The sequence below is a fragment of the Agelaius tricolor genome, unplaced genomic scaffold, assembly GCF_023055355.1.
Source record: "Agelaius tricolor isolate 1412-34295 unplaced genomic scaffold, bAgeTri1.0.p SCAF_4, whole genome shotgun sequence".
Taxonomy (NCBI): Eukaryota; Metazoa; Chordata; class Aves; order Passeriformes; family Icteridae; genus Agelaius; species Agelaius tricolor.
The window spans coordinates 57,060,335-57,080,947 of record NW_027269264.1 but is presented as its reverse complement, the minus strand read 5'-3'; the positions used below and the strand labels follow the sequence as shown (position 1 = coordinate 57,080,947).

The 20,613-nt window shown below is 40.0% G+C and overlaps 1 protein-coding gene across 11 annotated transcripts in view; it reads left to right on the top strand.

Moving 5' to 3' along the window:
- The window catches only part of DYM (dymeclin), a 211,214-nt gene that overhangs the window by 25,004 nt on the left and 165,597 nt on the right, over nt 1-20,613 (top strand). For 5 of the 11 annotated variants that reach the window (XM_071425862.1, XM_071425860.1, XM_071425857.1 and 2 more), the window contains 4 exons: nt 4,767-4,839; nt 5,086-5,190; nt 16,543-16,668; nt 19,035-19,177. In XM_071425862.1, coding sequence (XP_071281963.1) covers nt 4,767-4,839; nt 5,086-5,190; nt 16,543-16,668; nt 19,035-19,177 — 447 coding nt within the window. The remainder of the gene's footprint in view (nt 1-4,766; nt 4,840-5,085; nt 5,191-16,542; nt 16,669-19,034; nt 19,178-20,613) is intronic. The other 6 variants (XM_071425865.1, XM_071425864.1, XM_071425859.1 and 3 more) reach the window with 2 other exon arrangements.

Here is a 20,613-nt window from a genome sequence, read left to right as displayed (position 1 = left end):
ATTACCTCTGAGCAGATTGTTCATGGGATGTTGTTGATTAGGAAAGTAATTGTGTGTGGTCTGCTGGTGAGGCAGGAAATGAGCTGCTCCTTGGCTCCTCTTTGGGTTTCCAATTGGAGATGATTCCTGTGAACTTCCTCAGGGTGTTGAGGTTCATAACATGCTGAAGTTACATAGCCATTGGGTTTGAGTCCTAAAAATCTTACTTTTAAATATCTACAGAAGGTGGTAATAAGGCTTAGCCTCAGCTATAGGAAGATGAAGTATCATGAAGGAATTGTAATGAACTGTTGTTGTGCTAGGGCCTGTTAAAAGTAAGCAGAAGAAAATGAAGTGGTTTGTTGTTTGTATTTTTATAATTAAGTGTTGCTTTCTTGAATTTTTGATGTCTACTTTTTGGAAAATAGAATATTCCTGTTATTGTTATATATTTTTATTATAAAATTATTAATCTATTATTAGAATATTATTGTTCCTATATTGCTCCTAATTTTACATACATTTATTTGCACTTTTATGGAGATTTTACTGTCTTTGGTGAACAGGCTTTTTAAAAATTAAGTTCTTAGTCATCCATACTATTTTTTCATTTACCAGAGCTTGGCATTATTTATAATTCTTCAATTGTGAGGATAAAACAAAGCCTTATGAAAGACATTGTTATATGAACTGTTTGATGTAAATAAAATATCCAAATTAAAAGAAGTTTTAATACCATGTCTGAATTTTGAAATCTCTGTATTTCCTTACTGCCTGGTCAGTAGTCATTGTAAAGAACAGTGCGATCACCCAACAACACAAACAACCTTTCTACCCTGTGGTCCATTTTCATATGCTTTGTTCAGTCTCTTAGCCTTCTGAGAAAAGGTTATTGTTCCTTTCAGGATCATCTCACAAATCCTTTGGAAATCACTCTGCGGTGGTGTTTGTTTCTCTATGAACATCATATTTTTATCCTTCTGACTGGACAATATCTTCTGGTGCCATGCTCTCTGATTTAAGTACAGAACCTGGGAGCTCATAGCACATAACTGCAGTGTCAGCACGTCAGGATGCTCACACTGCAATCAGCACCTGCTCTGGGATATTTGGTGTGTCAGAGAGAAGTGTATAATTATAATCTGTGAGAGTTCTGTGTATCCCTGTCACTGACTGCTCAGAAATATAGAATATATATGACATAGTCACGATTGTTCAGGTAGCAAGTTTCATATTTGCCTTATCTCAGATTTTGCAGTTCATATGCTTTCACTTTTTCTGAATGTCCAGTTCATACTTTTTCCTGCTGCACTGTGCTTGAGGCTCAGAAGAAAGCTGTGCAACCTTGCTTTGTGTCATAAAATGGGATTTTTTTGAAGCCTGAGTCCATGGGTGTACTTTAGCCTAACAAATAAATTGCCCTGAGTTGAGTTGCTGCTAATAGTGCTGTTATTGATTTCCTTCAAAAGAAGGCCTACCATTAACAGAAATGTGTTCTTTTTGAGGAGTTTCAGATGGTGCAGCCTTCGCCTCTTCATCTGTAACTGGAATTTGCTTATAATTTTGGAGAATATTTCAGAATTTTGATTGCAGGAAAATCCACAGAGAGACTAAACCCATATACTTTAAGATTCAACTTAAAATGTCCTGATATCAATAAATCCCAAACTGGAGTCAGCATCTCTTCAGCTGAAGTTGGAGTTAGTCTCACTAACACAAATCATTCATCTTTCCAATGTCTGTATCCTGTAATTTCTGCAGTCCTTAACTGTAGTGACTCAAAGGTGCAAGAGAGCACATGCTGAGTATTTTAGTTTAAATCAGGCTATTGATTCGTTTAACCTGTTCCCTGAGCTGTAGTAGGAAGCTTTATTCATTATCTATAGAGGAATTTTTAAACACAAGGCTACTAAGGGCTGTTTGTGACATATTAAAGCAAGTACGAGGATATAGAGAAGGTGATAAATAAAAAGACATTTACTGCAAGCCTTAAATGATTTCATGCATGTTCAGCTATCACATAAAGGAAATGAGGGAAGGCAATCAATGTGTGTACTCATTATTATCAGGCAGAAGTTGTAAGTTTTTAAAAGTAATTAGAGCTGAAGACCAAGCCACAAAACCTGTGGAACCTCTAAGTCTGTTTTGCAAGGAATTATTTATTTCATTACTTGTGTCCAGGTTCTGTATGAGCAACAGGGCAGAAAAACAAGTAGCATTTAAGGTGAGGATGTACCTTGTTATGCCTGAATATCTTACTGATCAGATAAGATATTCAGGCATCCACCAGATCAGGTCTTATCAATGTAGTAGTTAGGTTCTTGAGAAGATGGAGCTGAACTGGTTTTAGAATTGGGGCCTCCTGGCATCACTGCTTTCATCTTCGTAAGCCATTTGACCTGTGTAGTGTGTGCTAATCCAGTGTCTAGTTACCCATAATGTGGGTAACTAAAAAAGTAAAAAAAAATGAAAATAATTGCCTTATAAAAAAATGTTAACGAAGTATATAAATATATACATGTATATATAAATATATATATTTACCAAATCCGAAACAAACCCCACCAAAAAGTCAAAATCTATAAAATTTCTTGCAAAATTAAATAACCCATGTTTGAGGACTTAAATACAGCTGATGAAAAAAATGGTGCTTCAGCATGACTGGACATTTTGAAACCTGTGTAATTGCTGTCACTTCTGCAGTGCAGTTTGGAAGATACACCTATGATTTCTTCTCCCTGCTCTAATTTTATCTGGACAGGTTCACCCTGTACTTACTTTCCCCAAGGTTTTACAGGTCTTTGATCCAAGTATGTGATCTATTAATGTGAATGAGTCTTGTGTGTATTGTCTTTATCCTGCTATTGAAAGAGGCATTGTTTATGAAAACACAGAGTGTTCCGTGTTTATGGCTCTCTCTCACGTTATAGATTTGGCTTGCATCCTCCTCATTGTCTTGGCAAGATGAAAATTAAACAAGAATGTGTGTGCCCCAATTGGGAAAAGGATACATTAATTACTGTAGCTGAATGACATTGATTACAGCAATTAAGTTGTTTTTTTGTTTTTTTTAAATAACATCTTTCATTCTATGTGACTGTGCTAACCCAGTGTTTTCTTCCTTTATTTTGAATATTGTCTTGAGAGAAAAACCTTCTTTCATATTCAAATAACCTTATTCTCTGTTCATATAAGTTGTGCATGCAGTGTGGTGGAAAAATTTATGTTTTAAAAATGCATTCACTTTACATTTTTAACCTTTTTCTTCTCACTTTCTTCTGTTGGGAGAAAAATTAGGTACCTGTTGGGAACTAGTAGCAGTCTTGCTTTATAAGCATTTTCTAGGTTCAGAAAGCCTTAGGAAAATGTCACATTCAAGTTACTTCAGAATATACTATCTGTGCTCCATTATTGGCTGTGGTTTCTGTCCGAGGTTAAATACTCTGAGCAGTTCTTGGTTTTACTAACAGGAGCTGCATTGTGTTATTCATGGGGGATTCTATATAAAGGAAACCACGTTTCCGTGATAAAAAACTGATTTCCTTTAGAATGTGCAGTTCACTAGGTGACAATTTTTAATGTGTTTTTAATAAACTGATTGTGGAAAGAAATAATTTTGCTTTATAGTGAATATTCCCCCTGGTGTACTTCTTAAAATTGAGTTCTGTATTCAAGAACAAACTTGAGTTAAGCAGAGTAACACCTCTGTAACCTGGCTATAAAGCTGTGTTTATGGCAGGACTTATTTATTTGAAAATACAAAATAAACAGGCATTTGGGTAATTATTGTGCTGCAATGTTGTAATGCAGGGGATCAGCCATGCCACTCCTAAGCCATTCAGCGCTATAAAACCCTCTACTTCTTTATGATGTTGTAGGTTTCTCATAATTTTATTTTTGAAAGCAGAAAAATCCTGATGAGCCAATAGATTTGTCTTCTGGTTTTTTTAGTACTATATGATAACTTCAAGTGGTTTAGTAAGTTTTGTCTTTAATGAGTCTTGAAAGTCTTTTGTTACAGTTGCTTTTAAAAATTACTCATGTAAAATATTAAGTTTTATTGCTTAGAATAGTTGCAAGTTTTTTAATAATTCTGCATCACTGCTTGCATTTTATCACATTGTATATGACTAGAGAGTGATTTCTGTTTCCTTAAAATGCACAAGCTTGTCATTGAAATGTGTAAAACTTCCTCAATGGATAAATATGTATCCATGAAAACATTGTATCTATGTTACTCTGGAGGAGTAGTGACATGGTCAGGAGCTCCATTCTTTTGACATTCTTTTATGATGTTGCTCAGTGAATCGTAGACAACTGACACTGTCTCTGATTATTCTTCTCTTGGATTTAAAAAACAGAGTGGGAAAATACGTGAAGTGCAGGGGATTTTGAAAGGACATTTAACTGTGGACCAGTGAGAAGTCACCAGTGATTAGTTTAGCTGTTAGTAACAACACTGTTTAATATTATCTTCTGTAAGTAGTAAAGGAAGGCTTGTTGTACTAATTATTAGCACATTCCTACAATACCAACATCTCATTTAAATTATGCAGTTGTTATTAGTTACCTTTTTTATGTAAAAAAGAGAAGGCATCACCATTTTCTCTGTTAATAATCTCAAATGCTTTCTATTTCAGGAAAAAAAACCAATCTCCTTTAACAGCTAGAACTTCTAGTGGTTGTTCCTTAATTAAGATATTAATCATCTGCATTTATATGTTTGAATCTTTGTTTTATTTTGGTATTTGAAAACCCAGAAATCCTTTGCTGTGTTTCTTTTTTAGGAGCAGAGTGTGAAGACCTTATAGAAGAGTTGCTATATTGCCTCATCCAGCTCATTGTTGAAATTCCCCTCTTGTAAGTAGGCTTTTTTTTTTTACTTAGTCTTCTTTTATAAACTGAGCATTTGAGAAACTATGGAACTTGTAGTAATGGGTTTATAATGTTTAAATAGTTGTATTTGAATGTTCCATGTGATGGAGCAGTACAGATAATGATAAGCTGCTGCCAGTGTCAGCCCTGAATATTCTGTTGGAAGAAGTACATAATGAACGTCTCGCACCCAGTTCAAACCATCAACAGAAGTTATTCCGTTTGTTTCAGGTACCCCTGTCAGCACACAGACAGTAACTGGTGGAAATGGTTGTGCTCATGGTACAGGGGAAGGTACAGTGGAGGTGTCACTTCAGCTCTGGGGTATGCAGTAAGGTGAAAACTAAAGTTCTTCTGCAGTTCTGTGGGGGTTTAAATTGAAAATAAATCATACTGTGCTATTTAATACTGATTTATAAAATTTCAGTGAATTGATGTCTGAAGAAGGGACAAGAGAAATTAATAAGTGAAATGTTTCTGTAGATCTCCAGATTTGTTTACATGGCATTTTTTTCATGCATCTGTTGTATTTGAGAAATGTTGATTCCACATCTTGTTGGGAAATGTGTCATAAAACATACTTCAGTGTTTTATGTGGGAGAGCATGCTTGTTCTTTGGAAAAAAAAAAGTGTTTTTTCACTTTTGTGGAAGTGTTCTGATGAGTTTTGACTATTTTCCCCATGATAAACTTTACTGAAGGTGGAGTGAGCAGTGTCTTTAGTGTTAAATTTCATTGTAGTCTGTGTCTAAAATGTAGCGGCCCAGCTGAAGCATGGCAGCTTTGGAGGAGTTTCAGATTGTCTGTTACAGTGTAGTATAGAGCTCTGCTATCTCATGGCTGGGATTGTTCTTTTGGTTGGAAAACTGACAAAGATGCAATGTTTTTTGAGACATTGCTGTCATTAAATGCAGCTCTGTCAGCGTTAACACGAGGGATTTGTGTAGGTAGAGTGTAATGAATTAGTAGTGTGATTCAAAGTGTCATTCCACAGAGCCTGTCAGGACTTCCTGGAACGCATACACGCTTTGTTTGGAGCAGATTAGAGGAAGCACAAAGGGCTGAGAGGACTGTGATATACGGGCAAGTTCATAAATCCTGCAGGGTTTTATTTTTCTTTCTTGGAAGTACCCGTGTGTAGTCCAGTATCTTTCATAATGCCTTTCCAGCAGGAGAAAATAAGCCAGCATGATAGTTCCTCACCCACTTCCACAACTGAAGCTCTCAGCAGCTCTGTTTCTGTGTGAATCTGGTTGCTGCAAGTGGAAGCAGCTGCTGGAAGCACTTAGATTACAATAAAATCTAATGCTAAAATGGCTTGTTTAAAAGGAAGATTATAAAGCCTGTCCATAATTTAATATTCAGCTATATCAAAAACTTACATTTCATAAGAGATAAAGTGGAAGATTTTTGTTTTGTGGTTATTTTTTTTTTGTGAAATAAGTTTTTTTAGCTAAACTTCTGAAACAACATGTTGCTGATTGCTATTAAATGCTAACACTTACATATGTATTACTGTCTTGTTTATCACTAGAGTATGTTTAACAGTGTGATAATGCCTTAACTAAGAATTTTGTTCTCATACATGGAAAGGGAAATAGGTAGGGGAAAGGACATACTGGAGATCTTGTATTCTCTAATACACAGTCCAACTATGTAAGGTGTTATGATGTATTACTTTATTATTAACTTTGTTCAAGAGAGTGATCAGAATTGCTTTCATATGAGTGTACTTCTTTCTTCCCTCTCTCTCCCTGATGAGTTATCACTAGAGATTCTTTCCTGTTTTGTTTCAAGGGACTAGTCCATTTTTGTCTTTAGCTAGAATGAATCAACAGAGCTGCAAGCCTAGTATGTGAATTTGGGGAAGGAATAGATTGAGTGGAATAGATGAAATATTCAAACTTGTAATGATCTCTGTGTCAGAACTCAGGATCACCTGTGAGAGAACAGACAGTTTTGGCAACTTGCAATGGCACTGTAACAGAATGTCTGTCTGTAAAGATACTATCAAAGATTAATTTTTTTTGGTGACAGACCATTAAAATCTCCATGATGAGCTAGTCTTCAAAGTATCTTTCAGAACAGCAAAGATTTTGTTAAGAGGATTCAATAGCCTTAACAGAGGATTTTGACAATTAGTGTGTCCCTTGGGTTCTGCCGATGCAGTTTGGTGAAAGGGTGGATACAGCTGGCAGGTACTGTCTGAATATATTGCTTGCCTGCACCCCAGTTAAAGCTTGTATTTTTCTCCTTCACTGAAACTGTAACATTATTTTTAAAGCGTGGAAGGCCATTTCCATGTTCAGAATGCAGGAACAGAGGTATCTGTGCAGCTGTTTTGCACTCCTTCCTTTTGAGCTTGTTCTGAATGTCACTTCAGGTGCTTGGGATACCTGTGTGTGGTATTTTGCAGGCAGGTACATAGTTGTTCCAGACTGGTTAGAGAGCAGCCCTAATGAGAAGGATTTTGGTATATCCTGGTTATACCCCAGAAGTTGTGAAAGGCTGGACATGCCCCAGCCATGTGCACAAGGACCCAGAAACCTTTTGTGCCCTGGGCTGAGCCCCAGCGTGGGCAGCAGGGCAGGGGGGATGCTGCCCCTGTGCCCCTGGGCTCAGGTGAGAGCCCACCTGCAGAGCTGCCCCAGCCCTGGCTCCAGCAGCACAAGGAGCTGGAGCTGCTGCAGCCAGTGCAGAGGAGGCCACGGAGCTGCTGCCAGGGCTGGAGCCCCTCTGCTCTGGAGCCAGCCTGGCACAGCTGGGGCTGTTGAGCTGCACAAGAGAAGGCTCCAGGGACACCTCAGAGCCCCTGCCAGGGCCTCCAGGGGCTCCAGCAGAGCTGCCCAGGGACTGGGGACAAGGCCTGCAGGGACAGCAGCCAGGCAATGGCTCCCACTGCCAGAGGGCAGGCACAGATTTTGGGCTCTTGGCAATTAGGAATTGCTGGCTGGGAGGGTGGGCAGGCCCTGGCCCAGGGTGCCCAGAGCAGCTGTGGCTGCCCCTGGATCCCTGGCAGTGTCCCAGGCCAGGCTGGATGGGGCTTGGAGCAGCCTGGGACAGTGGAAGGTGTCCCTGCACATGGCAGGGGGAGGGACTGGGTGGGCTTTAATGTCCCTTCCAATCCAAACCATTCTGGGATTCTAAATGTAAGAAGTCTGGGCTTGGCAGGGACACTGAATTCATGAAGGCTCCAGTCTTTTCTTGGGTGTGGGCAGATGTCACTCACCTCTGAGCTTGCTCTGGTTATCAGCCTTGGCAGAATAAGCTCGTTTATGTGTACAAAACAACCTACAGTATACTTGGAAATTGCAGGTGGACTGTATTTCTCAAAATTAATAAGTAAGGTGTGGGATGTGGAAGAAGATAAATGTCCGATCTCTGTCCCTTATTATGAAGCATAACTTTTTTTTGTTGTTAGGAAAGGCTGCAGAGCCTTTCTGGGGGGCAGAGTATTTCTGGAAGTGTCTCAGTTTTTTACACGGAATTTAAGAAAATCTTTCTCAAAGTTAGTTTGTATTGGAAAAAGCAAATGTGCTTTAAGGCAGAAATAGGTTGCAATAGGGACTCTGGGACTCTGCAACATTGTGGTGCTATGTCTGAGAGTTATTAAAAATATCTTGAATTACCTTTCTGAAAAACAGGCTGTGCTGCATTGTACAAAATGCCAGGGATAAAGGTTTCAGGTTTAATTTTATAGGAAATACAGTTTTCATCAATTAGACTTGTGCAGTCCCTTATAACCCTTGTGTTACCATATGTTGATGTTTGATTTATGGTTCCCTTGGGTGTGCTATGGATACTCTGCTTTTTCTTTGGTTTTGCTAATGTTAGCACTCAAGAGTGTACACTAATGATTCGAACTGCATAGTCGGCAAAAAGATACAATGTTAGTATTTAATTGTATGATTGCTATGTAGAAACTATTGCTAACATTTTGTTGCAGGATGGAACTCCCAAAGCTTTAAATTATAAAGGCTTCTTTCAGCAGCTTGTTAAGAGCTGGTATCCATAACTGAACATCTGGTTGTTATCAGTGCATTTTCACTTCATTAAAAACTATAAATGCATGTGGAGGAAAAATGAAATACTCTGATCTAGTTACATCACTCCTAAGTAGCACCCTGTGGTGCCAGTACAAGTTAGCTGATATTTCTATTACATTCCCTTATTTTCTCTAGTTATAGTTGTTTTAGGGTGCAGTCTTAGTTGTTTGGAAATGTTGACGATGTTGACAAAATTTAAATGTTGACAAAGTTTTGACTCATTTAGGGATGCTCGCTGCATTTTATGGGAGCCTAAAAGTCGTATGTAGGAGGAGGAAAGGCAATATAATTGATTATAAAACTCTACAAAGTAACTGCAGTGTAGGAAAAGTGCCATGTACAGATGATTAGAAGTGTTTAGGCTTTCTTTTTTGCCAGCTGTGAGTAGCAAAGAGATTAAGAAATGTTTTCTGTTCTAGCTCATGAGTGCCATATTTTAATTATTTTTGTTACTTTCAAAAGAATAGGTCAGAATAGTTCTTTATAGAAAGAGTCTATTCAAGGAATTTTTATCAAGATTGTAGTAGCTCCATTATTTGGAAAACATGTGATTTTGCATTTTTGGCAACTTTGTCTAATCATCAAAGGCAAATTTCCATCTGTTGAAACTGAGGTTGAAGGTAGCAAAAATATCTGAACTGAGAGAGATTTGTGTTGCTTCACTTTGAAGAGCCTCTAAGTTTAAGACTATTGTGCTCTGTTTCGGAGAGAGCTGATTCATATAAAGGGAGTTTTATTTGCTGCTGCATCTTGGGGTGGTAGGAGAACCTTTATCTGTATCACATATTCTTACTCTGTTCTAGTTTAGTTTTTATTTTAGACTTAGATCAGTATTTTTCTGTGACCTGTTCTATCTGTTCACTAGGTGTGCTTTAATTTGTAACAAAATTCCTCACCTCAAAGCACAGTATCAGAGGTCTGTACAGTTTTTCATACATTATGCTGTGTATCATATTCCTAATAATCTGCTTTCATATATGGTTTTCTGCCCTCTTTTCACAAAAGACGATGGGTGTTGGAAAACCTCTGTTAGCAGGTATTTGAGTCTCAACAGCAAAAACAGAGAGGGACTGTGGAGCAGGTTCTCTTTCACTTAGGCTGCATCACTGATGTGATTCCTGTGGTCTGGCTCTGTGTAGAACTCTCTGATGGTCTAATGTAGTTGTTTGATCACCTGGGTCATCTCCTCTTCCCTGGAAGAGGAAGATGGAAGCTACACCTGGGAGTCTCTGCAGCTGTCCATTTCTATAGGAATTTGGGCTGCTCTCTTGTGTTCTGTTGTTTGAAATGTAATGTCTTTTAAGTAGTTTTAGTGGATATTGGTAACAAGACATGGTGATATGAAAAGTAAATGGAGAATAATACAGCTTCTGTGCAACATTTAGAAGTCCAGAATTTCTTCTAGGATTTTTAATCTGTAGAGGGAAGAAGTAAATATCAGTGAGGTGACAATATTCACAGTCACATTGTCCCAGATGGTTTAGGAATAGGTCTGTGAAGAAAGGCTCTCGAGTCATGTTAATCCTTTAGGTACTACTTCAGAGTATTTCCATATTGTTGATGCTGCCAGGGCTGGAGCCCCTCTGCTCTGGAGCCAGCCTGGCACAGCTGGGACTGTTGAGCTGCACAAGAGAAGGCTCCAGGGACACCTCAGAGCCCCTGCCAGGGCCTCCAGGGGCTCCAGCAGAGCTGCCCAGGGACTGGGGACAAGGCCTGCAGGGACAGCAGCCAGGCAATGGCTCCCACTGCCAGAGAGCAGGCACAGATTTTGGGCTCTTGGCAATTAGGAATTGCTGGCTGGGAGGGTGGGCAGGCCCTGGCCCAGGGTGCCCAGAGCAGCTGTGGCTGCCCCTGGATCCCTGGCAGTGCCCAGGGCCAGGCTGGATGGGGCTTGGAGCAGCCTGGGACAGTGGAAGGTGTCCCTGCACATGGCAGGGGGTGGGATGGGATGATTTTGAAGGTCCTTCCAATCCAAACCATTCCGAAATTTTTTGTTCTCTCACCCTATTCTTCTCCCAGTTGAGAATGCCCAGTGTGGGGGAGATGCAGTACGAAATGTCAGAGATTCTTTCTGCTTCTAGTCTGTGTTTGCTGAGTGCCCCCTTGGGACATCTCCCAAATGTTTGGAGTCAGCTGTAATGACTGTAGAACATTATCAGCTGCCACAGTGCATATGTGCCATCAGTGAGTGTAAAATTAGGAGTGTTTCCAAGAGGAAAGATTATGTTCTCTTTGAGTTGTTGTACTTGTATCCTGAGACTGATAGCCAGATATTGTACTTGCTTTTCAGTTTTAAAAACTGATCCTATTCTCTGTGGTGACTCCTCTTTCACCTTTCTGGTGGGCCCTCAGGAAGCAGGGAAATGAAACCTGGTTCCTGTATGATTTGAGACTTTTTGTATGAATCAGCCCTTTTGGCAACTCTCCTAAATTAGAAAATGGGTTACCTTTTAACCTTTTAATACTCGGAGTAGACAGCTCTGGCTGGGTGAAAGTTCAGGAAAATATTTGAACAGGGAGGGGGCTCGGTCTAGGGGTGGGAGTTGAAATTTGGAGTTTGGTTTCTGACTGTTCAGGCTGTTTGCTCTGTAGGTGTGAAATAATTTATGAGCTCCCAGCCTCTGTGTGCTGATATAGAAATAGCTGCATTTCACTGAGTAATTAAAGTGTTTACAACAGCATGTGCCTTCAGAGTGTTAATTGGAGTTCGGAGCTAGATTTTCCTCTATGGTGCCTCTGTGCTTCACCTTGGTTCCTCTGTCACAGACCTCTCTCTCACAGGCAGGGAACAAAGCTGAATGATTGGGAGCACAGAAAGCACTTGTGAGCAGTGCTTGGCCTTGGAGAGAAGCCAGCAGCAGCAGGATGGTGACACATAGGTAGATTGTTGAAGTTCTTGGTAGGTGATGCTGATAGGAGGTCATCCACATGGTTTTGAATGAATAAAGCAGATGCCAGGATACTGGGGAGTTGTGGTTTTAACAGGACCATAGTTCTTGTTCTGTGTGGGGTGATTGCATCATTTGGGAACAGTATTTGGGCTAAGGTTGGACAGGGCTTGGAGCGACCTGGTCTAGCAGAAGGTGTTGCTGTCTGTGTCAGGGGGTGGAACTGGAGGAGCTTTAAAGTCCTTTCTGAAACAAACCAGCCTAGGATTTGATGATTCTAATTTATAAGTTTTCCACCAAAGTCAATAAATAAAATAAATAAACTAAAATGTATGTTCTTGGTGGAAGACCAGAAGAGAAGTGATACTCTCTCCAATCCATGTCTTGGAAGATTTAGGTAGTGCACCAATTTCTTCTAAAGCAGTACTACTGTATGTCTAAATGCAGCACTGCTTTAAAGCAGCTGTAGAGGTCACAGAGGAGCCCAGGATCTCTGTTACCCACCTGACAACACAGATTAAAATGGAATGTGGTCTGACTCAGTAGAATTTATTTCCTAGAGGTTGTGGACTTTCCATCCCTGGAAATGTCCAAGGCCAGGTTGGACTGGGCTTGGAGCACCATGGGGTAGTGGAAGGTGTCCCTGCCCGTGGCAGAGAATGGGACTGGATGAGCTTCAAGGTGCCTCCTAACCCAAGCCATTCTGTTATTCTAATTTTTGTCTTTTGATTTAATAAGTTGTTATCTAATGATTACTGATTTATTTATGATTATAAATCATACAACTCTGTAGTCATTTAATTAAAATTTTTAATTGAAATGATCTGGCATAATTTGCTTTTGGAAGGAATCCATTGATGTATCAGTTTTTCATTGAAATGTAGACACCAAACACGTGTTAAATACACACATTTGTTATGCTAGTATCAGGGAATCTTGCTTTTTGGAGCTCCTCATTCTATGAACAATTCATTATTTAACACAATCTCGGATAGATATGACATGATCTGTATTTTCTTCAGAGAGTACATGTTTATGTCTAAGGTTTGTTGCCAGAAATCGGTTTTAGCTCGGGTGTCACATGGGAGAACCTGGGCCTGCTCCATCCGGTCCAAGGATGTCACTGCATATGAGGTATGAGACCAGGAGGATCTACCAGGCATGGGGTATACCAGGAGGACAGCTGCCTGGGATAAGGGGAGAACCCAAATGCAGGAGAGAAACAATTGCCAGGAGTTCTGGACTTCAGTCTGTCTCAGATTCTTTCCATGTGAAAGATGTGTATTTCTCGAGATGTCTTTTGAGAGACAGACGTGCCGTATATGCTGATTTATCTACCTGATATGGGAATATATCTCCCTTTGGAAAGGGGAGGGAGAGTATAAGATGAAAAAATTGAGAATAACTAATGTATCCCCAGAACAGAAAATCCAAAAGAAGAGAAAAAAAAGACCTCTGCATGTTTTGGTACATTGCTTTATAATGTCCATTTACATAGAGCGTGAGCTCTATCTGTAGATTTTTTATTTGTTTTGCAAGACACTTGAGAAGGAAAAAAAATGCCACAGAAGCTCAAAACAACATGCAGTTATCCTAGCTTTCTGAAAGAAGTAGCTAAATAATTTTGACATGTAATTGATACATGAGTTCATTATTTCTAGTTTCCTCCTTATCTGCAAGCAAACAGTTTTCAGGGGAAGTTCAAGATCAGCATAAATTCCATGTAAAGTTGTTCTATATGACTGATAGCTTTGAATAAAATAAAAAAAAAAATCAAAACCAAGACCCCCTATTATATAGTCTCTCAATATAAATAAACAATGTGTTCTTTGAAGTTGAAAGAGGTTCCTGGTAGTTCTTGTGATCCTTTAGAAATGCCTGAGTTTCAGAAAACCATACATTTGACCCTTGGTGGAGAAAATAATTTTGCTCTGAAGCTTTATCATTGTGCTGATAAATTAAGGGTGACTGGACCTGAGGGGTTACCCCAGATATCAGGACCCTGTTTGTGTTTATGTCAGAGCAGATTTAATTTGAACAGATTCTACAGGTTTGAGTGGAGTGTTTCTACAGTTAAATGTGCCCTGTCTGGGTTTTGAATTTAGAGAAAATGAGAATAACTCTCTAAAGTGGGACTGCTAGAATTTACCTTTCTGTTTTTTTCCTGTCTGAGTTATATAAGGATATTGAAAGCAGATTTTTTTTCCTTAATACAGTACAGTAATCTCTTAGTTTATTTTTTTATGCTGATTCTTGTCAAAACAGAAAATTATTTTGTAATGTTTCCTCAAATTTGCTATTCCACTTGTGTGGGTTATAATGAAAATAAATTAATGAATGATTGAAATGGAGAAAAAGTATACTAGACCCCAAAATTTGTTTCCTCTCTGAATAGTGACCCAGTGCGTGCTGTAGTGTGTCGTGAAGTTGTTACCCTTTTCATTCATCACCTTGGGGTAGGAGACATTGTTCTTGTATTCTCAGCCGATGTCATAATGATAAGTTTCTGAATGTTTTTCTTATAATATCAAACATGTATTTTCCCAAACTGTTGCTTTTATTTTGATAGAAAAACATTTCTCAATTTTTTTTTTTGCTGGTGGCTGAGCCTTTGATAATTTGATGTTATGTATGTATTTAAGTCTTCTTTGCTTTGCTTGGGATGCGTGTGGGTGGCGGATTGCACAGCTCCTCTGGTTTGGAGAGGGAGCGGGCACTGTTCCTAGTGCAGCCTTGCTTCTGGCTCGGATGAATTTGCAATGGAACCAGATCAGAGTGTAACCTCTGGCCTGATCTAATTATCAGCATTTACACTGGCGAACTTCCTCAGGAGTGGGCAAAAAGTCAGGTAACTTGCAGAGAGTAAAAGTAATTCAAAAGGACATCATGATTTTCAGGAAAATGTTACTTAGGCAGTGTGTCCTTTCCCAACCCATAACTTCAATTGTTTGGGGTTCAAATACTCAAATGAAGTGTGAGAAAATAAAAAACAGTGAATGTGCACAACCTTCATTTTTAAAAACATTTTTGTATGAGAGGTGGTGCAGTTCTGTGGATTGTGATCCAGGAAATTGTGATTCCAGTTTGCAGTTGGCTTTGAGTAAATAACTGCACTCTGGAGAAATTCTGGCCTGGAGTTGCTGCAGAAGAGCTTAACTTAAGCTGTCTGTACATTGTGTTGCGTGAAATTCTTGTTTTCACACTTGACAGTAATGCGTGTTGTTTGCAGCGTATCTGGCAGCACACTTGAGAATATTAAGCTATTTGGTTGTGTTAAAAATTAGACTTATTTCTTCTAAATAAAATGCTGTATATTTTAGTGAGGATGACACCAGCTCTGATCCTGAGACTAGTGAAAATATAGTCCTTTCTGGGGTTAATTTGTTTTGTTTTGGGAGATTGCACTGTAGTTTTCAAGTCATCATTGTTTTGTTTGAAAGTGCACTTAGTTTTATGCTTATACCTGTTCTAACTGTTGAGAATAAAATTTTTGGAAGGTGACATTGTAACAAAGCAAAATTTAGCACCACTGATTAAACAACATAGATGCTGATTTGTTCTTTGATGTTTTGATTTTTAAAAATCTTAAATAGAGGTACTATTGAATATTTGCATTTGACAATATTAAACAGATTTTGAGTTTCCAGTAGGTCCCAGATCAGAAAACCTTGATAACTGTTGCAGGGAAACCATTGTAACTTAGCAATACTGGATTGTGAAGCATACTGTGGAAATTAAATAGTGACAGTGGGAGAAGCATTAGAAGGACTTGTGGTAACAATACAAAACTTGATAACAATATTTCTAATGAGCTGCAGTGCGGTGCTGTTGCACCAAATGAAGTACCTCATTTTGGAGGATGTAAAAATGGTCTTTGATTGAGAGTAAGAATGATACTGGTTCATGTCCAAGTTAATTCATTGTGTTTTAAAAGCTTTCTTGCAGTCTGCAAATTGTTACTGATTTAGGAGGCAAATGCCGTTTTTCTCTCCCTTTTAAAAACCAGATTTGTAACAAAGTCATTATAGGCAGAGCTGAGAACAGAAAGCACAAGATACTTTTAATAGTGTGCCTGTCGTCTGTTCTGCTGCACAGCCTTTCCTAATCAGCCTGAGCTAAATGAACTGTGCTGAACTGTCTGGTATCTGTATTTAAACATTGCAGCTCATTCTTTGTGATTATCTTGAATACCTTGTAATGCCTTGAAACTTTCTACGTCCCTGTTACCTCAAATATACCATTTAAAACTGAGCAATGTATCTGGTATCCTGATACCCTGAGCATTTTGTACACTTGAGCTGGCATTTGTATATTACATTCTTCTCATAGGGATCCAGTTTGCTTGGCAGATGGAGCTGTGTTGGGCTAGCTGGACATTCACTCCCTCACTTAGGGATGATGGCTTTGTGACAATTTTGTTTAATAGTACAAAGGACACAATTCTGAGAGATACTTAGGATTTTGAGGAAGAAGTATAGTCAGTCTATCAATCGCAACTTGAATGCCATGAGCAATACCTCTTTTTACATTGCTTTGTTCTTTGGTGCCTGAAAAAATTGCTTATTTTTAAGAAAAACATCAATTTTTGGTATGAAATGATTCTGAGTTTCTTGAATTTGTTGTTTACATGTTCCCAGTTGAATCTCTCTGTGCTACACAGTGTATAACTTCAGGTGAAGCTACCAAGTATTCTTGGAAATCAGCCTGTAAACAACCCAGTAGATTAATCTCTGTAATTTTCCCTTTATTCTGCAGAGATATTACATACAGCATTTCTTTGGAAGCCGTGACTACTCTCATTGTGTTCCTCTCCTGCCAATTATTCCACAAAGAGATTGTGCGAGAGAGCATCATTCACAGATACCTGATGCATGGTCGATGGTAGGTCCTGCTCTGGGGTGCTGCCTAAGGGCAAAGAAAATGCTGCTGGTGGCTTCTTAGGTTGTTTGTACCTGAAAACAGAAGGCAGCAAAATGTTATCTTGATAGAAAATTTGTTCTGCTCAAAAGAAAAGAGATCACAAAAGCAAACATCTGTAAAGGCTCTTGGAGGGATTTGGGTGGAAATCTCACCAGTAAGTGAAACTAATTTGGAAATAGTTTTTATATTTTGAGGGTAGTTTCATTAACTTAAAACATATTTAGTTTTCAGGATGGTTTTTTGATTCAGCCATGAGTCTTGTAGCACTGCAGCCCAGAGAACTCAGGTCCCTCAGAAATGCTAGGGCTTTCTTTCCATCCAGATAAGCACAGTCCTTGGAAAGATGAAGACACATGCTGGGCTGAGCTGAAGGGAACACTTAGCTGGAGATAGACTTGGTTGTGTGAGTAATACCACTTGTTCTGGCAAGTTGGTGGTTGTGTTCAAGTGCTTTCACAACGTCTTACATGCATTTTAGTCAGGCTCCCATTCATTCTCTTTCAATTTCAAGTTCCCTGTGGGCAGATTTCTCATAAATGTATTTATTCTCTGCTTTCCTGAAATTTCTACTAGGTGCAAGAGACAGATACTACTGTGACATGCAGGGGAAGGAGTGAGGCTCAGCTTGGAGCACTGGGCAGAAACATCAGCAGGATAGAGCCAGAGCCTCAGGATGTGTGGGGTCTCCTGGTACTTCAGTCTCTGGATGGAAGGAATCAAGGGTTTGGGGGAAAATGGGGAGTGTTTGGGGGAAGATTTAGTATGTGGTCTAAGAGGTCTGATTTGGGAGTAGGAGGAGCCTGACCTCTGGAGAGAGATGTAGGAATTTGGTGGCTGGGAATCAAGAGCAATGTGAACAGGTGGAGTGGTACTCGTGTGACATCCCACCCCTAAGGAGAGGGAAGCCCCCAGGGTTTGTAGATGATCATGATCAAAAGGAATGACAAAAGTCAGAGGATCTGCCAAGTTTTATTAGTAAATTACACACTTGGCATGGAAAACAGTGTTTGTCCCTGATATCCCATGTAATCACAGTGGGGTTTGGATTAAGGTGGGGGGGGTGCTGTAAAGGGAGAAGGAGAGGGACAGAGAGAGAGAGAGAGAAATTGGATCAAAGAAGGGGACAGAGAGAGGAAGAAAAAAAGAGAGAGATCACCAGTCCTGACTCCAGTGTGGATCCAGCTGATGGTACGTCCTGGGACCCTGGGCTTTGTGGGGCACATTTAAATCTTCCACTCTCTGGGGAGAAGTTTCCCACTTTTTGTGCAAGTCAGTTCTCATTCACAGTGGTTCTTTCAGGCCTTTCTGGAAATGGGTTGGAGGCTTTGGGGTCTTGGACGGGCTCAGAGTTCCCCCCTGCAGTGCTCAGCCCTTCTGGCCCTGTCCCTGTCCCTGTGCCAGGCCAGGCTGTGCTTTCCTGCAGGAGCCACAACCAGGAGGTTTGTCCCTAAAACACTGCCCTGCTCCCACATGGCCCCTTCTCCAGCCACATCCTGGTCTTCCTCAGGTGTGTTTCTACCAAGTCCTTGTTTGTTATTCCTGAAAACCCTTGGCTGGCTCCACACCATGCAGCTGTTGGTGTTTGGGACATGCACATTAGCTCCTCACCTTCTCGGATTCTACAGGTGGTCAGAGGGTCCATCCTCACAGAGCTCCTTCTTTTCAGCTCTAAATCAGATGGGAATTGGAGCCAGCTGCTTGCTTTTGTGGAAATGCTACTCCATTTTGGAAATACTGTAACCTTCTTGTTAAACGCAACAAATTCTACTGGCATTTTTCAGATCCATTGGTGTGAGGTTGGTTGTTTCATTGGTCTTTGCAAATTCCTAGAGTTATAGAATCCTTGAGAATCCTTGAGGTATGAAAAGGTGTTTAAGATTGGTTCTGAGCTGCACATACAGGCAAAAACATGGTGGGTGTGGAGAGATGCTGTTGGTACCCTGTTCTGTATTACTAGAGCATGGAGTGAAAACTGAAAAAATACAGCATTCCTTTCCATTGTTTTTCCATTTGTGTCTTGAGGTAAGTGAATACAATGATTCTACAAACTAAATGGTTTATTTATAAGTAGTATTTAAAAAACAAAAACCAAAAGACAGTTTTCATGATCCTGCTGTGGAAAATGCTCCTTCAGACCTTTGCTGAAGTCCAGGCAGCTTTGCATGGGGAAGACCTTTGTGTTCTTTTCCTTTCCAGTCTGGTCAGCACTGGGAGAGTTACTGACCATCTTTAATGCCAAACACTAGCATTTGCACCCTATCTGGACTTTGTTGTGCCAATTTTTGTGAGTTGTGAGTCAACCAAATTTTTTTTTTTTTCCTTTCCAGTCTCCCATACACCAGCAGACTTGTGAAAACTTTGCTGTATAATTTCATTAGACAAGAGAGAAGCCCTCCTCCAGGGACCCACGTCTTTCAGCAGCAAACAGATGGAGGAGGACTGCTCTATGGAATTGCATCTGGGGTGGCAAGTAAGTCTGATTTTCTATAAATTGTACTTCAGACCATATGAAGAATTGCCTTCTGTGTGCCCTCTCTTGCAGACACACCTGTAGCCCATTTCTTTTTCAGCAAGTGATACCAGTGTAGAAAAGCTGTCCACAGGCCTGCATGGCCCATCTTGAGATGTGTTAGAATCTGAGGCAATTATACCTGCAGGACAGCAGATGGTAAAAGTATCACCTAGCCCCTGGTTTTTTTACTGACACATTAAAAAAAGCCTCAACCAACCAAGTAGTGCCCTATTTGATGAATCACATACTTCAAGTTACTTAAAGTGTTGCAAGAAATAGTTTTATGTGCACATTTTATTCTTTACAATTACTCTGTGCATCTGGTGACCTGCTCTGTGGCTCTGCTTGAGCAAAAGGTTGGGTTAGGTGGTCCCAAGGGGTCCCTCCAAGGAGGGTTCTTTGATGTGAGGGAGCAACCTAGATAGGAATTTTTGTAACATATTGTGCCTTTCCCAGTAAGTTGACTAATGTTTTTTCCTGATAAGTATGACTAGATTCTGACCTTTCCCAGACTGTTTGCTGTAGAGAAATACTGCCCGAAGAATAGCAAAGACTTGATGCCATTTGTTGTTCAGAAGAAGGTTTCTCATTTTTGTTATACTGTACACTTTGTTTTGGTTGGTGGCTGCTCCCTTCCCCACACCAGATGTGTTTTACTGGTGTATAAAAATCTGTCCTAGAGGTTTTTTCTTTTCCACTGAATGAGAATAAAACATAATACAGTGCTAACAGCAAAGGTAGATATTATTTTCTTTCTCCCCGATAAACTAGAGAACACTTTGCAAGTCAGTTGCTGTTAAAACCGATACTATTTATTTAGCTCTTTTGTGAAATCAATTCACTGGCAGCCTCCTGAGGGAATATTAAAGTTCAGGCCGCAAAGGGTCTGCCAGAACTTGCATTCGGAGGCAGTGCCCGGGTGCCTCCTCAGGGCGGCAGTAAAAGCGCACGGCTGCTGCGCTCAGCTCCGTCCGCGCTCCGGGCTAACCCTCCCGGGCCGCGCCTGGCTTCTGTCCCTAACCTAAACCCTGCACAAAGTAGTGGCTTGCTTTGCGATTCACTTACACGCACGCCAGATTAATTAAATTGTTCCTTGCAGTGCTTTATTCGAGAGTCCCATCAGGTATATTCTTTTCCTTCGTTTCAATTGCAAGGAGAAATTGCTCTTAACATGTTTTTCTGAAGCAGTTTTCAGTATCTGGATTGTAGTTTTTCAGTTTTTGCTGCATATTTTGGTACATAGTATTACCTGAGTAATTGCTGTTATTTATGTTATTATTAGTACTGATCTCTCTAGTGTCTTTCTGTGTCAGTGCTGCTGCAGGCAAAACACTTCTTCCCCTGTTCTGGTTACTTGACTGATTTGTAAATCCATCCATATTGCCACCCCTCGA